The sequence below is a fragment of the Puma concolor genome, chromosome B2 (assembly GCF_028749965.1).
Source record: "Puma concolor isolate L17-30 chromosome B2, mPumCon1.1.hap2, whole genome shotgun sequence".
NCBI classification, from domain to species: Eukaryota; Metazoa; Chordata; class Mammalia; order Carnivora; family Felidae; genus Puma; species Puma concolor.
The window spans coordinates 35886868-35904057 of NC_141671.1; the positions used below are offsets into that span (position 1 = coordinate 35886868).

Below are 17190 nucleotides of genomic sequence, written 5' to 3' on the forward strand. Positions count from 1 at the left end.
TTGGCTGTTACTCTAGAAATCAAACTTAGTAGCTTTATTAATTCAGCCTCCTTATGCTTTCGAGGTGAAACTAATGAGGAAAACATCTTGGGTAAATGTGGCAACCGCCCACACGGCACCTCTGAAGGTGCTTGAGGAGGAAATCTGCGAGGATCAAGTGGCATAGCGAAGTGTGAGAACATACCGAGAAAAGTTTACAGTAAAATATACGTTCCAGAACAGTGATAACGATTGCACAACTTTAGGAATATGCTAAAAACCACTGGATTGTGCCCTTTAAAAGGTTGAATTTTATGGTGTATGGATTACATCTCAATTTAAAAAAAACAAAAGATACGTGTCAGAAGGTATTCCCAGGTGACAGAATCTCAGGCTCTGAAAAATTATTGTTGACATCTGCACAAATCAAAATTCAGTATTTTAGTCAATTTAGTTCTTCCTGGAAAACAGATACCATGTCTGATATGGTGGCTGGAGACTATCAGCCTGAAATGTCCACCTTCTCAGTGGCATATAATTCTTTTGAAACTGGATAGTAGTTTGAGATTTGCTTTAATTCTTCCTTTCGGGTGTCTGGCATATTCTTTTTTTTTTTTTTTTTTAATGTTTATTTATTTTTGAGAGAGAGAGACAGAGTGCAAGCGGGGGAGGGGCAGAGAGTGGGAGACACAGAATCCGAAGCAGGTTCCAGGCTCTGAGCTGTCAGCACAGAGCTGGACGCGGGGCTGGAACTCACAACGATGAGATCATGACCTAAGCTGAAGTAGCACGCTTAACCCACCGAGCCACCCAGGGGCCCATGGCTAGCATATTTTTAATCTAAAAGTCTAAAACCCCATAAACTTAACCCCAACACTCTCTAATGCTCCTCAAAATATAAAACTTTAATTTTCCAACATTCAAGGGCATCTAGGAATCATGCAAATTTTTGCAAAACAAAAATGCAAGTTTATCTTTCCTTCATGTTCTTGCCTACATCGGCAAAATCAAAGAGGAATCGAAACTGAATTTTCCCTGCTTAACATTGCCGGATCAAGTTACAGACATGTTTTCGTTAAAGGACAAATTGGATCTGTTTTAGTTAATTTGCGATCATCTTCATGAGTTGTCACATCAACAATTCAGAACTAATAGAAACTAAGAGATTTAATACCATGAAGCAAAGTCAGTTTTAGATTTTTACCACCTAAGAATATTGATGAATAGATTTACCACTATCTTCTCACAATTAATGTTTAAGTAATCTATTTAATGTCCAATTTTATGTCCTCAACACCAAGAAAAATATTTATCTCAGCTTAAGGCAAGTAGTATCTTACCTGGGCTTCTTGACATGGCTGAAACTGGCTGGGAGCTAACAAGTCGGGTCATGTACTCCTTCTGAAAACTGTATTTCACCACAGGGATTTGCAACAATTTGTTACTTTGGGAGAGGGATTCAGAAGTTCTTTAGGTTCACAAACAATGGCATCGTGTTTTTCTCTGTTGAAAAATATATCTTCAGAGAATTTTCCCCATCCGTATATATTCAGTATGTTTGATGAATATTAATGTTCCAACATTACAAGCAGCCTTTATTCTATGCGTAAAAGGGTTATGGTTTTGAGTGGAAAATGGAACAGGGTAATTAAGGTCTTTTTCAACTTAGATAAACATCTTTCTGTGTTGTTCGTCTTTAGATCTAACACCACCCCACATTCTCATCTCCAGTTTTCCTTCATCTTTTCAACAGCCACATTCTACCAAGAGAGCAGTCTAAATTGGTATGCATAGATAAAGGGAGACAAATTAGTGTAGCCAAAAGAAAATAGATTAAAAACCTAGAGATGGGGAGGATTGGAGATGAAATACATTTTGTCCTACTACCTTGTATGTGTGTGATTTTGTATTCTCTTTAATTCTCCATATACATGTAGTCCATCCCTATAGACGCTAATGAAGACTATTCTCCACCCCCCACCCCCTTTTTTCCAGTATTGTAGCACCAATCCAATATATTGAAGAATTGAACTGAGATTTTCATTGTTTACCAGTACACTTAATTCTCTTGACTTAAAGGTTGGCCACAGAGTTTCACTTTCTAGTTTTTTTATTTTACCTTCCAAATCTAAGCAGTTACGGGAAAGGGAAGGAATGGTTAAGAGAAGCCAGACAATACAGAACAACCAAAGAAAGTTAACAGGAGAGGCCTTCAAGAGCCTTAGATCAGTGCTATCCAGTAAAAGATGTGAACCACATATGTAATTTTAAGGTTTCTAGCAGCGACACTAAAGTAAAAAGAAACATGTGAAATTGATTTTAATGATGTATTTTTTAACCAAATATATCCCCCAATAAATCCAAATGTTATCATTCCAACAGGTGATCAATACACAAAATTATTTTTTTTATTTTTTTTTATTTTTAAATTTTTTTTTCAACGTTTATTTATTTTTGGGACAGAGAGACAGAGCATGAACGGGGGAGGGGCAGAGAGAGAGGGAGACACAGAATCGGAAACAGGCTCCAAGCTCTGAGCCATCAGCCCAGAGCCTGACGCGGGGCTCGAACTCCCGGACCGCGAGATCGTGACCTGGCTGAAGTCAGACGCTTAACTGACTGCACCACCCAGGCGCCCCAAATACACAAAATTATTAAAGAAATATCTTACATTCTTGTTAATGTACGTCTCCAAAATCCAGTATATATTTGACACAATACATCTCAACTCAGACTAGCCACATTTCTGGTGCTCAGGAGCTACATGTGGCTAGTGGCTGCATTGCAGCTTTAGGCAAAAAATCAAGAACTAAAAAGAAATGACTGAAAGTAAAGCAATAGGCAGCTTTCTGAGCCATGCAAACCAAGAGCGGGTGGGAATCATCAAGAAGAATTCTGACTCAGTTTTCAAATGTACTACATTTTCCAGTGCAGAATGCTGCTTGAATATTTTGATTTTTGTAATTTGGGCCAGGTTACGGAAGAGGGAGCTATGGGTTGAAGGGTTGTAAGTGCCTGGGCATTTTTTGGTATCTTGGGCAGTTGGACAGTATTTTTTAAATCTCTGTGACTTATTTATTTTATAACTGAAAGTTTGTACGTCTTCATCCCCTTCACCTATTTGAACAGCTTGACATTTTAACTATATTCATCAGGCAAACTTCTGATCCTAATTTGACTTCTCAAGTAAACTTTACATTGGAAAAAGGACATGCTCTCCAGGTAATGCATCACGGCCAAATCAGCCCTGAATAAAATTATTAAATTAGTAATTAGTCGAAGTTGACAGTCAAGATACAGAGTGAGGTTCTTATCTGAAAAGAGCCAGATAGCCTTACCCATCAGTCCATTGCGACATTGTCATTTTGTACTATGTATTCGTATGACATTGCTAGAGAACTCAGAATAAAATATGTAATCGTGACCTTTTAAAATAAACAATCAGGGGCGCCTGGGTGGCTCAGTCGGTTAAGCGGCCGACTTCGGCTCAGGTCATGATCTCACAGTCTGTGAGTTCGAGCCCCGCGTCGGGCTCTGTGCTGACAGCTCAGAGCCTGGAGCCTGTTTCCGATTCTGTGTCTCCCTCTCTCTCTGCCCCTCCCCTGTTGAAGCTCTGTCTCTCTCTGTCTCAAAAATAAATAAATATTAAAAAAAAAAAATTCAAAAAAAAATTCAAATAAAATAAACAATCAAAATAAAATAAAGTAAACAATCAAGAGTGTTGGAATTGAGGGGCGCCTGGGTGGTTCAGTCAGTTAAGCATCTGACTTCGGCTCAGGTCATGATCTCACAATCCACAGTCTGTGGGTTCGAGCCCTGCATCAGGCTCTGTGCTGACAGCTCAGAGCCGGGAGCCTACTTCAGATTCTGTGACTCCTACTTTCTGCCTCTCCCCTGCTTGCGCTCTGTCTCTCTCTCTCTCTCTCTCTCTCTCTCTCTCAAAAATAAACATTTAAAAAAAAAAAGAATGTTGGAATTGATTTTCCCCAAATAGGTTTTCATTATCATTTTTCCCAAACAATTCTGCAGGATGTTGAGAGGTTACTTATTGAAAAATAATCCACAGTAATTATATTTTTCATCCAAAATATACTTTTAAATATACATAAAAAAAGCACTATGCTCTTTTATAATTAGATAATTAGATAATTGCCTTTAGGAAATAGTGTGCCTACCTGAAAACACCAGCAAATCCCATGACTCATGAAAGCATGATAATGGATTTGCACATGGAAGCGAAGCAGCTACTGATCTGATGTATGTTGTCTATTTAATAATCATTGGTTTATGCTTGTCTTATTATTTCAATATGCATTTATGATATTTTTCACTCAATAAATTATTTTATCTACTTTGGAAATTGTTCTGACTTGAAGTTTAAAGTACATATGAGACTAGAATTTAAATTAAAAAATGGGGGTGCCTGGGTGGCTCAGTCAGTTAAGTGTCTGACTTCAGCTCAGGTCATGATCTCATGGTTCATGAGTTTGAGCCCCGCGCTCTGTGCTGACAGCTCAGAGCCTGGAGACTGCCTTGGATTCTGTGTCTCCCTCTCTCTCTGCTTCTCCCCTGCTCACGCTGTCTCTCTCTCTCCTTCAAAAATAAATAAACTTTAAAAAAATTAAAAATAAATGGGGGCGCCTGGGTGGCTTAGTCGGTTGAGCATCTATCTGACTTCGGCTCAGGTCACAATCTCGCGGTTCGTGGGTCTGTGCTGACAGCTCAGAGCCCGGAGCCTGCTTCTGATTCTGTGTCTCCCTCTCTCTCTGCCCTTCCCTTGCTTGTGTTCTCTCTCTCTCTCTGAAAAATAAGTAAACATTTTAAAAAAATTAAAAATAAATACATAAATAAACATTTTAAAATTTTAATAAAAAATGAAAATAAATAAAATCCTAAAAAATAGGTATGAGTGAAGTTTTTATCATTTCTTACAGCAAGTAATTCATGTATGGATTTACTCATTTTTATTTTATTTTAGAGAGAGAGAGAGAGAGCATGAGCAGGGGAGAGGGGCAGAGGGGGAGAGAGAGAATCTTAAGCCCAAAGTGGGACTCTATCCCACGAGATCATGGGATCATGACCAGCCTGAGATCATGAACTGAGCTGAAATCAAGAGTCAGATGCTCCACCCAGCTGCCCCAGGATTTACATTTTGCTGCCTATGTATGGTAAGCTGAATAATGGTCTCCCAAAGATGTTCACATCATAATCCCCAGAACCTGTAGATATTTCACCTTATACAGCAAAATAGATTTTGCTGATGTGGTTAAATTAAAGCTGTTGAGAAATACCTAATTATCATGGATTATCTGGGTAAAACCTAATCCTATGGGTCCTTATAAGAGGGAATCAGAAAGGTCAGAGTCAGAGAAGGAGGTACGACGATGGAAGCAGAGGTCAGAATGATATGAGAAAGATTCTATGAACCTATGAATAGAGGAAGCCTCTGGAAACTAAAAAAGGCAAGAAAAATGATTCTCCCCTAGAGCCTCCAGAAGGAATGCAGCCTTGCCAACCCATTTTAGATTTCTGACCTCCAGCACTATAAGATAATAATAAATTTGTGTTTTGGTCACTCAGTCTCTGGTCATTTATAACAGCAGAAACTCATACACTATGCTGATCTGAGTGCACATTACTATCAGTACATTTTAATTTTACTTTTTTTATTGTTGTAATGTTTATTTATTTTCGAGAGAGAGAGGAATGGGCAGAGAGAGAGGGAGACAGAAGCGGGCTCTTCGCTGACAACAGAGGGCCAAATGCGGGGCTCGAACTCACGAACCATGAGCTGAAGTCGGATGCTCAGCCAACTGAGCCACTCAGGCACCCCTAGTACATTATAATTTTAAAAGTGTTCATTGTAAAATAAGTTTGGAGATGGACAAGAGTCCATATTATAGTATTTCTGTAACAATAATTGAACAATCATAAAAACTAAGATCGTTAAACTCTAAATAACTACTTCTTGGTTGGTAGTAACTGTGAATCCAGCTACAAATCTTTTTTTTTTTTTTTTTTTTTTTTTTTTTTTTTTAAGTAATCTCTACGCCCAACTTGGGGCTTGAACTCACAACCTCAAGATCAAGAGTTGCATGCTCTACTGACTGAGCCAGCCACGTGCCCCTAGCCACAAATTTTTATAATGAGTAATGTATGTTGATTAACAATGAAAAATATATATATTAATCCCCTACTAAATGCTAAGTATTGCACTAGACACAGGGGATATAGCAGTCAGCAAGACAGAAGTGGTCCCTTCCCTTGTGGAGGTAACAATCTAGCAGGGGAGGCAGACATATATACTTAATTAGAATCAAGGTAGGTATTGTGAGAATATGCTATAGGGAGTGGACCTAACCTAGTCTGGGGGGTCAGACAGGACTCATCTAAGAATGATGTTTAAGCCGGGATCTAAAAGATGACATGGGGTGGGGGTGGGGCGCCTGGGTGGCTCAGTCAGTTGGGTGTCCGACTTCAGCTCGGGTCGTGACCTTCCAACTTGTGGATCGGAGCCCCATGTTGGGCTCTGTGCTCACAGCTCAGAGCCTAGAGCCTGCTTTGGATTCTGTCTCCCTCTCTCTCTGCCCCTCCCCTGTTCACACTCTGTCTCTCTCTCTCTCTCTCTCCTCTCACAAATAAATAATAAAACATTAAAAATAAATAAATACAAGATTACTTGGAATTGGCCAAGAGGGAAGAGGAGGGAGGGAAAAGGAATGTGTCAGAGAACCAGTACACCACATGCAAAAGCCCAAAGGCAGTCAAGATTTCAAGGCACTCGAAGAACTAAAAAACAGTGAAGGCTTTTCAATTCAAGATAGCAGAGATCTTCCCCTATCACTTCTCTCAAAAATAACAAGGAAGAAAAGGAAAAGACAGATTTCATTTTGATTGAACTGGTAGTCACCCCAAACTGCAATGCGTGAAAATAGAAAATGGAGGATTTAGCAGACGCAAAGGAGGTCAAGCCAAAGTGGCTGGAGAAGAAGAAACCAAGGAGAAAGCAAGGCAGGTCACCCTGAGAAAGCCTGGGAAGACTCAAGAAGTTAGAGGAATGGAGATGGGAGGAATGTAGTGCTGAAAAGGGAGATTTGTCTGAAAATTTGTTTTTTTTTTTTTTTTTTTTTTTTTTTTTCAACGTTTATTTATTTTTGGGACAGAGAGAGACGGAGCATGAACGGGGGAGGGGCAGAGAGAGAGGGAGACACAGAATCGGAAACAGGCTCCAGGCTCCGAGCCGTCAGCCCAGAGCCCGACGCGGGGCTCGAACTCACGGACGGCGAGATCGTGACCTGGCTGAAGTCGGACGCTTAACCGACTGCGCCACCCAGGCGCCCCATGAAAATTTGTTTAATGAGTGGACAGATCCCCACATCCCCACTCCACCTGATATCATCAGGCTACTCCTTTTACCTCCACAGGAAACAGGAAATGTCACCTCTGGAGAGAGTAAACCAAAGGAGTTCTAGATGTGGCAACACTAGACATAGATCAGAGTAAGAGGGAGATATCGAGAGGAATGAAGTCTGAAACTGAGAATGAGACACCCAGTCTGTTTCTTCTGCTCAGACACGGACGTTTGCAGCCAAGTTCTACTGTCTAGCAAAGAATAAAGGATACATCTCAGCAAAAAATGAACCATGCCAGAAAAAAAGAGCCACAGATACTGACATTTGAGGGTTCCTAAAGAAACAGCCTTTAACTGAGAAGACTCAAACACACACTTGGGGCCTCCAATCAGCTTTTAGGACTTCACTCTTAATATATGAATGGACAAAAATCAACAGATTGTCTCAACAGAGAAAAACCTTCAACACGAGAAAGTAAAAAAAACCTCCAATATGTAAGAATCAGGAAAAGGAATCACAAAAAACAGAGACAACAGGGAGCATAAAAATACTTCCAAGAAATTATAGTATCATCAGAAAAATATTGTATCCAGGAAACAAGACCAGGATCCTAAAAGAGGAAATAGTCTAAGGGGAGGAAAGAACAACTGAAAATTACAAATATGAAAACAAATGAATATTCAGTAAAAATCATATATTGAAAGATAAAGACAAAGAAATCCTCTGAAATAGAATAATCTTGGAAATTGTTACAAGTCAGAAAAAGTCATGCGAACATTCTAAAAAATAACTGACTAATCTTTTTAAAAAATTAGTATTATAGACAGATAAAATGGTAGGCAGATGGGGAACATTGCTCTAGATTTAAAAAGGCTAAAGAAATAAAACAACCAAGCGCAATGTGTGAACTTTGGATTCTGGCTTTTTTTTTTTTAAAAAAAGAAAGACTGCTATAAAAAAAAAAAAATGGTATTGAGGAACTAATGTTACTTTTCCTGGACACAATAAAGCTATTACAGGAATACAGAGATCGCCCTTATTTTTATTTATTTAATTTTTGCCCTTAATTTTATTTATTTAATTTTTGCCCTTATTTTTAGGAGTTACATTTTAAAATATTTGGGGGGTAAAATGTCAGGTTGTCTGCCACTTACTTTCAAATGAGTCAGTAAAATAGTTAAATGAATAAAGCAAATATGAGGAAACGTTGACAATTTTTAATGTAAATAGTAGTTATACGCGTGTGAAATATACTACACCCTTAATTTTTCTTTATGTTTTAAGTTTTTCAGAATAAAAACTTAGAGATAAAGTCATGAACAGATCTAAAATTTAGTAGACCTTTGTGTTAATTCACAAGAGTTGTGGCCTCTTTGGAAAAGAGTTCAAAAGGGAATGAAACAGTAAATAAATTGGCTGAATCTAATCAAGTGAGGTAGCTATTATAAGTTCTAATCAGATTAGAAAATTAGTTCATGATATAACTGAAATCCTCTTTAGTTTTGGTAGAACAGTTTGGGTGTATAAAGGCCAAGTGAAACCAAACATATATTTGCGATATCCAAGAGAAACTGGCATACGAGAGAACTAACAATCACTCTATTTCAGGAGTAGAACTGATTGATTAGAAAACAGGATGATAGGGAGATGCCCAGGTTTTTGTTGAAGCAGATAAGTCGATTATGGTGGCAGTTACTAAACCAGAGAACTCCAGCACAGAATTAATAGTTGGCCTTGTTTAGTGGTAGATTTTATTTTGGGAGAGGGGTGTTGGTGACAGGAAATGGTAAATTGAATATATTCAATGCTGTCCCTGAATGAAAGTCATTCAAGTGAAGATATTAAGTGAGCATTTGCCAAAACAAACTTGGAGCTCAGAAGAGAGATCAGGGCTGGAAATTTAAATTTGTGAGTCATTATCCTAGCGAAGATGAAAAATGCTACATAAGTAAAAAGAACACCCTTGTGTTCAATCACTTAAGAGAATATTCCTTGAATTCCTACTATGTGCCAGGTTCTGTGCTAGATGCTAGGTTACAACAGTGACCAAAAACTTTATGGTACAGAATATATAGGTGGACTTCACTGTGGGCAGTACCAGTCCCCACGAGGTGTTGTTGAAAATGTTGTTGTGTATTTGTATAGTGATATTAGTAGAGGTTTATATTCAGATTTAACAGGGCCAATCAGGTACCCTAGACCTACTCCAATGCCTGTCAAGATTCTGCCCGCCCCCCCAAAATTGTACTGCAACCTGTATACTATATTTACGCTGTTCCTCTGGCTATTCACAAAAAGTAGGCAAAAAGTCCATGTATAATTATCTGAGTTTAGAACTTAAATCCGTTTCACACATAAACCCCAAAATTATTTGTGTGGGTTTTACATACACCGGATTTTCTAAGAATTCATCTACAGCATAAATCCAGAGAAATCAACAGAAACATACTTTCACTGTTATTGTTTTTCTGAACTTTACCAAAATGTGTTTGCTATATCCGAAAATCAGATCATAGACTACAGCGCCACACATGGTAATTGAGCTCCTAGTTTAACATACCTTTCCAGACTGTATTTGTGGCTGTCACATTCCCAGTGATTCTATATGTAAGTGCAACCAAATGACTACTTAATTGAGTCTTCTCTTGTATTAAGCCTGAGTATTAGCATACTGAAATATGTACCATTTTATGATAACTGCTATTGTAAATTACTTTCCTCTCATTCTCCTCTATGAGAAGGGCGTTATATAGATTTTTTAAATTGGATTTGTACATAGTTCCTATGAACCATGCATGTCATTCCAGGAGAGAAGAGGAGGTGTGACAACATAGTTGTTTTAAAAAGTGACTTTCAAAGTGTTCTACGGTCCTTGCATTGTCCCAGAAGAGGTAAAAGTACAAACATAAATTTATGTTATATCTAGGAAGCTATACTTTTTATATGATATAAAGTTAGATAGACCCATACGATTATTGGCCCCATGTTGCTTCAATGGCTCCATGAGATGGGGCAGTAATGACAGTGTGCTAGTTCCAACCCAGGCCTGAAGGGGCCTAGTGTGCCTCTGCTTACACACTTGCCATCTCCAGGAGAAGAGTGTGCCCTGGGGAGCTGCTGCCCTTCAAACCGAGCACCAGAAAGAACATAAAACAAAGACAGTAACATATCAATAGGCTAGAGTTAGGGGTTCTTTTTCCCTCTTTTTCCCAGAGGAAGAGAATTAGAGACTCTTTATTCCACTCTCTATTTTCCAAATTTTCTAAATGAGCTTAGATTACTTTTCATTCTCAGAAAAAGAAAAGGTGCTTAAAGAAATGAAATCATTAACTCTCTTCCAGTAGAGTGATACATAATTGGTTTCTCCCAGGACATGAATTTATCAGAGTGCACACAGTAGGCAATAAACGTTTGTTGATGAAAAAAGGAACACTCCTAACTCTTCTCTCCTGGCCTCCACTGCGAATCTTCTTTGTTCTTAGTCTTTCTCTCCTTTCTAAGACCGGATTCCTCCTTTCCTCCACTTCCAGTTTCTCTCTCCCTCTGACTCCTCCTCCTTTGCTAACTCTTTGTCATTCTTCTTTCTTTGCCTTCTCTCCACCTCTAACTTTTTCTTCCCATGTTTCTCTCCCTTTTTTCTCTTCTTCCTTTTTTCTTTTAATGTAGTATTGTCTCCCCCCTTCTTTCTTCTCCTTCCATCAGAATTCTACCTCTCAGCCATAATAATAATTACTTATAATGTTTATTGAAAGTTTATTATTTACAGAAATTTATCCTGTTTTCAGTGTTTGGATAATTTTTTTTTAAATGTTTATTTTTCACACACACACACACACACACACACACACACACACACACACACACAGTGTGAGTGGGGGAGGGGCAGGGAGAGAGGGAGACACAGAATCCAAAGCAGGCTCCAGGCTCTGAGCTGGCAGCAGAGTCCCAGTGAGATCATGACCTGAGCTGAAGTCGGAGGCTTAACCAACTGAGCCTTCCAGGCGCCCCTAGTGTTTGGATAATTTTAAAATGTAAAAATAACTCTATATTTGTGCTTACTTTTTAAGAATTATTTTAATGACACATTAAGATTAATTATTTTAATGACACATTAAATTAAATTGCTTTTTAATTATGTGTGACTCTTTCTTGACTTTTCAGTGGTCAGTGATTCTAGGCAAAAGTTTCACTACATCAATTTATACCTCTCCAAAGAAAAGGACCATCCTCCAGTGACCTTCAAGTCTTGGAAATTCTGCTTATTTGGACAGACAATATTTACACACATACCAAGGTCATTTTTAAGAAGCTTTTGGAGCCCAGGCCAAATTCCACTTTCTGAGATGCCTGGATGGTTCAGTCAGTCGGGCATCTGACTCTTAACTTTGGCTCAGGTCATGATCTCGTGATTCATGAGACAGAGCCCCATGTTGGGCTCTCCCCTGATAGCACAGAGCCTGCTTGGGATTCTCTTTTTCTCTCTCTGCTTCTCCCGTTCTCTCTCTCTTCCTCTCAAAATAAACATTTAAAAATTACTGAATTTCATATTAAAAAATAAAAACTCCATTTCCTGACACACCTTCCTATACATATTTCCACCCAGGTAGAATCAGGTTACAATGAGCATTACAGGTAAACTTGAAAGAGGAAATAAATCACAACCATGGGCTGGTCACTCATCCTCTTTGGACCTTAGATTCCTTCTTAACAATCGAAAACCCGACATTAATGATTTCTAAGGCCCTTTCCTTAGAACGAAAGGCATTTTGTGACTGAATCCCAAACAATGAAATTTCTAAAAGGGAAACATGAAACCAAAGGGATAGATTTTCTCAGTAAGCCTAGAATTTCTTTTCTTCCTTTCTTTCTTTTTTTTTTTTTTTAAGTAGCTCCACGCCCAGTGTGGAGCTCAACAAGGGGCTTGAACTCATGATCCTGAGATTAAGACCAGAGCGGAAATCAAGAGCCGGACGCCCAACCAGCTAAGCCACCCAAGTGCCCCAGTAATCCTAGAATTTCAAAGCTAAAATGGCTCTATGGAGTTCACCTAATGCAACCTGAAATAACTTCATCTCATTGAGCCTTGATTTCTATATCTTTATTATGGGACTATGTCCTGCCAGGCTGCTAGGAGAATTAGAGTTAACATCTGCTTACTGTTAAAAAACAAGACAACAGACCCAAAATGGAATTGCTTATGCTATGCTCCACATCACCAAATGGAAACTTAATTACAGGTTTGGCTCTCTCAGAAATGGAATCTTAAACCAGTCAATCAGGAATCACTGATCAGCACCCATTAGGGAATTTGTCTAATAGACCCCTGTAATCCCCTAAAGGAAGGTAACTTTGCAATAACCAACCTGCTTTTTTGCCTAGCAATAACTTCTTTGTTCCCACCCACTTCTGCCTATAAGTCTTTCCTTTTTACAACTCCTCAGAGCTCCTCTCTATCTACTGGATTGGATGATGCCTGGTTCAAATCAGTTTTTGCTCAAATAAGCTCTTAATGTTTTTAGTTTTATTTATATTTATTGAAGAATAATTGACATACAATATTGCTTTTCCAGTGTACAACACAGTGATTCAATATTTATAGATTTATGAAATGGTTACCACAGTAACTCTAGTTACCATCTGTCACCATACAAAGTTGTTATAATATTATTGACTATATTCCCTACCTTGTACATTACATCCCGGTGTCTTCTTTATTTTGTAACTGGAAGATTGTACCTCTTAATCCCTTTCACCTATTTCATGCATCCCCTCCTCCCCTGTGGCAAAAACCTTCAGTCTGTTCTCTGTATCTACGAGTATGTCTCTGTTTTGTTTTGTCTGTTTCTTAGTTTCCACATATGAGTGAAATCATACAGTATTTCGCTTTCTCTCTCTGACTTGCTTCACTTAGCATAATACTCTCCAGGTCCATCCACGTTGTTGCAAATGGCAAGATTTCACTCTTTTTTATGACTATAAACTCTTAAAATTTTTAATATCTTTTATCAATTTAATATCTTTTAATATCAGTTTATCTCTTAACACTACCATATGGAAGGTAGTCAATAAATGGCAGCTATCATTTGATCTAAAACTTCTAATTTTTGGATAAAAAGAAAAAAAAATCAGACATAGAGGTGATGACTGACCTACAAGTGACCAGGCTGATACCAGATGCCTGGTCTCGTTAATCCCTCTTCAGCCTTTTCTCATTTTACTCCTCCTCAAAGTCAATTTCTTTATTTTTTTCTTATGTTTATTTATTATTTAGAGAGAGTGAGAGACAGAGCATGAGCAGAGGAGGGGCAGACAGAGAGGGAGACACAGAATCCAAAGCAGGCTCCAGGCTCTGAGCTGTCAGTACAGAGCCCAATGTGGGGCTCGAACTCGCGAACCCCGGGGTCATGACCTGAGCTGAAGTTGGACACTTAACCGACTGAGCTACCCAGGCACCTCTCTCAAAGTCAATTTCTAAGCACAGGTATCCCCCACTACCCGAAAGTAGAGCGTTCTTATGAAATAAAGATAAGAAGAAGAAATCTCCAGTAATTATATGGAAAAAATGTTGAGCATTCCCAGACCCAAGAAAATAACCTCTCTTAAGCCTCTCTGACACCTTAAGGATACATCTTGCTAATAAATACATGACATAAATGGAGATAAAGCCAGATGCTCTTAGACACAGTTCGAAGCTATGGCAGCTTGATGCTGAGATGCTGAGTGTGGTTCCGGGGGAAGAAACTTGTGCTGAGTGTATACACTGCCTCTATAACAGTTTGCTGCAAAACAAATGCTGAACGCGATTTCTGTTTTTTGCCTTTTTAAAAATAAAAACAAAATTCCTCTTTGGAGTTCTTTCAATTGGTGAATACAGGTACTAATACAGGTTTTTTGTAAAAGCAGAGTAGTATCACTCAACCTTTCAAAAACCAAGGGATACTTGTATCTGATCTCGACCCCCAAGCCTGAACATCTAATTTTCAGCATCTTAGGGCCTACCTGCATTTACAATAAAGAACAAGAGGGAATAACCCAAATTGCTATTTAAAGTGCTTCAGAGACTCAGAGCAAGAAGAGAAACATTCTGAAATTGCTCTTTTCAACCTTGTTTTTATGTTGCTATCATGTTATTAAAATTCAGAGTGGTTGATGGGAATGCAAGCTGGTGCAGCCACTCTGGAAGTATGGAGGTTCCTCAAAAAACTATTTTAGTATATGTGCTGCCAAAACGATCACAATTCCTCAAAAAACTAAAAACAGAACTACCCTACGACCCAGCAATTGCACTACTAGGCATTTATCCAAGGGATATGGGTGTGCTGTTTCGAAGGGACACATGCACCCCCGTGTTTATAGCAGCACTATCAACAATAGGCAAAGTATGGAAAGAGCCCAAATGTCCATCAATGGATGAATGAATGAATAAAGAATATATATACATATATATATACATATGTGTATATGTGTATATATACATATGTGTATATGTATATACACATATGTATGTATACATATGTGTATATGTGTATATATACACACGTGTATATATATGTGCATATACACGCGCGCGCACACACACACACACAATGGAGTATTACTCGGCAATCAAAAAGAATGAAATCTTGCCATTTGCAACTACGTGGATGGAACTGGAGAGTATTATGTTAAGTGAAATTAGTCAGTCAGAGAAAGACACAAATCATATGACTTCACTCATATGAAGACTTCAAGAGAAAAACAGATGAACATAAGGGAAGGGAAACAAAAATAATATAAAAACAGGGAGGGGGACAAATAGAGACTCATAAATATGGAGAACAAACTGAGGGTTGCTGGAGGGGTGGTGGGAGGGGGGATGGGCTAAATGGGTAAGGGGCATTAAGGAATCTACTCCTGAAATCATTGTTTCACTATATGCTAACTAATTTGGATGTGAATTTAAAAAAATAAAAAATTTAATTAAAAAAAATTCAGAGTGCTTGGGGCACCTGCCTGGCTCAGTCTGTACATACAGCAAGCAACCCTTGATCTCAGGGTTGTGAGTTCAAGCCCCACTTTGGGCATAGAGCTAACATTAAAACAAAACAACACAACACAAAACAAAAGAACAAAGAGTGGCTAAGGAAGCACTGAGTTAGTAGTTTCCCATAATTTCTTCAGCCAGGTGTGTATGTGTATGTGTGTATTTGGCAACCCTTTAAAAATAAGAATTTATGAGGACACTTACTGTACCATTAAAAAACTGCACTAAAGACACATCAGGTAGAGAACCAAATGCCCTCTTAAGAAAAGAACAAAAGAGGGGCGCCTGGGTGGCTCTGTCGGTTAAGCGTCCGACTTCGGCTCGGGTCATGATCTCGCGGTTCGTGAGTTCAAGCCCCGCATCGGGCTCTGTGCTGATGGCTCAGAGCCTGGAGCCTGTTTCGGATTCTGTGTCTCCCTCTCTCTCTGACCCTCCCCCATTCATGCTCTGTCTCTCTCTGTCTCAAAAATAAATAAAGGTTAAAAAAAAAATTTAAAAAAAAAAAAAAGAAGAAAAGAGGCACTTGGGTGGTTCAGTCAGTTAAGCAACCAACTCCTGATTTTGGCTCAGGTCATGATCTCACAGTTCATGGGATCGAACCCTGCACGGGGCTGCATGCTGGCAGCAAGGAGCCTGCTTGGGATTCTCTTTCTTCCTCTCTCTCTGTCTCTCGTCCTCATGCATGCACACATGTGCATGCCCTCTCTCTCAAATTAAACTTTTTAAAAACTACAAAAATAAAAGTAAAATAAAATAGCAACTCGATTGTTACCAATGATTATGGATAAAAGGAGAAAATACTGAAACTATTTTGTCACTATAACATAGTTTTATTTTATTTTATTTTTGTTATTTTTAATTAAAAAATTTTATTTATCGCTAGGTAACATATAGTGCAATATTGGTTTCAGGAGTAGGATTCAGTGATTCATCACTTACATACAACACCCAGTGCTCATCACAAACATGGCTTTATTTTCATTCAAACTGCACAATGTTGAGGAAAGCAGTATATTTTGATATATAAACAACTTATGATTGACATTAAGGAGGACAACTTTATCTCATTGGGTGTTCCTTTTAAAGATAATATTTATTTGGGGCGCCTGGGTGGCTCAGCCAGTTAAGCGTCTGACTTCGGCTTAGGTCACGATCTCCCAGGTCTGTGAGCTTGAGCCCCACATCGGACTCTGTGCTGACAGCTCAGAGCCTGGAGCCTGCTGTGGATTCTGTGTCTCCCTCTCTGTCTGCCCCTCCCCTGTTCACACTCTGTCTGGCTCTCTCTCTCTCTCTCTCTCAAAAATAAATAAACATTAAAAAAAAGTATTTAAAAAAAAGATAATATTAGTTTGGATGGAACATGTGCATATGACATTAATAGTCAACTATACTTCAATAAAAAATTGTTTTAAATAAAAAAATAACAAATACTAAGAGTACCTCAAATTTCTCTAGTGCTTTCGATTATATACTCTTGCATATATTTTGATTATGTTTTCTTCCTCATAACAACCTCAAGGAAAACATGTTATCATGTTACAAATTAGGAAACGCAAGCTTGTGTGTGACTTCCTCAGCCAGTAAGTGTTGGAAGAGCCTTAACCTGAGGTCATCTGGCTCTTTTTCCAATGTCTTTTTCACCATATCACACTGCCTTAGGAATCGGATACCACTTCATGTGTTTGTACTTCCTTTTTCATGGAGTTTGTACTGTCACAAGCACGGTGATGTACTTCCAAGTGGGCATTGCTACTCCGAATAAACAAGAACACTCTGTTTGGGCTCCTGGTTAACAAGCAGAAGAAACCTTCCTGAATTTCCCTACTTCCCATCATT

The 17190-nt window shown here is 38.6% G+C and overlaps 1 protein-coding gene across 1 annotated transcript in view; it reads right to left on the minus strand.

Annotated features, from left to right (window-relative positions):
• Nucleotides 1–17190, minus strand: part of PXT1 (peroxisomal testis enriched protein 1) — a 43256-nt gene that overhangs the window by 20596 nt on the left and 5470 nt on the right. Inside the window, 2 exon segments of the mRNA XM_086708383.1 lie at nucleotides 1320–1397; nucleotides 1400–1482. Of these exon segments, the coding sequence (XP_086564509.1) occupies nucleotides 1320–1397; nucleotides 1400–1482 (161 nt within the window).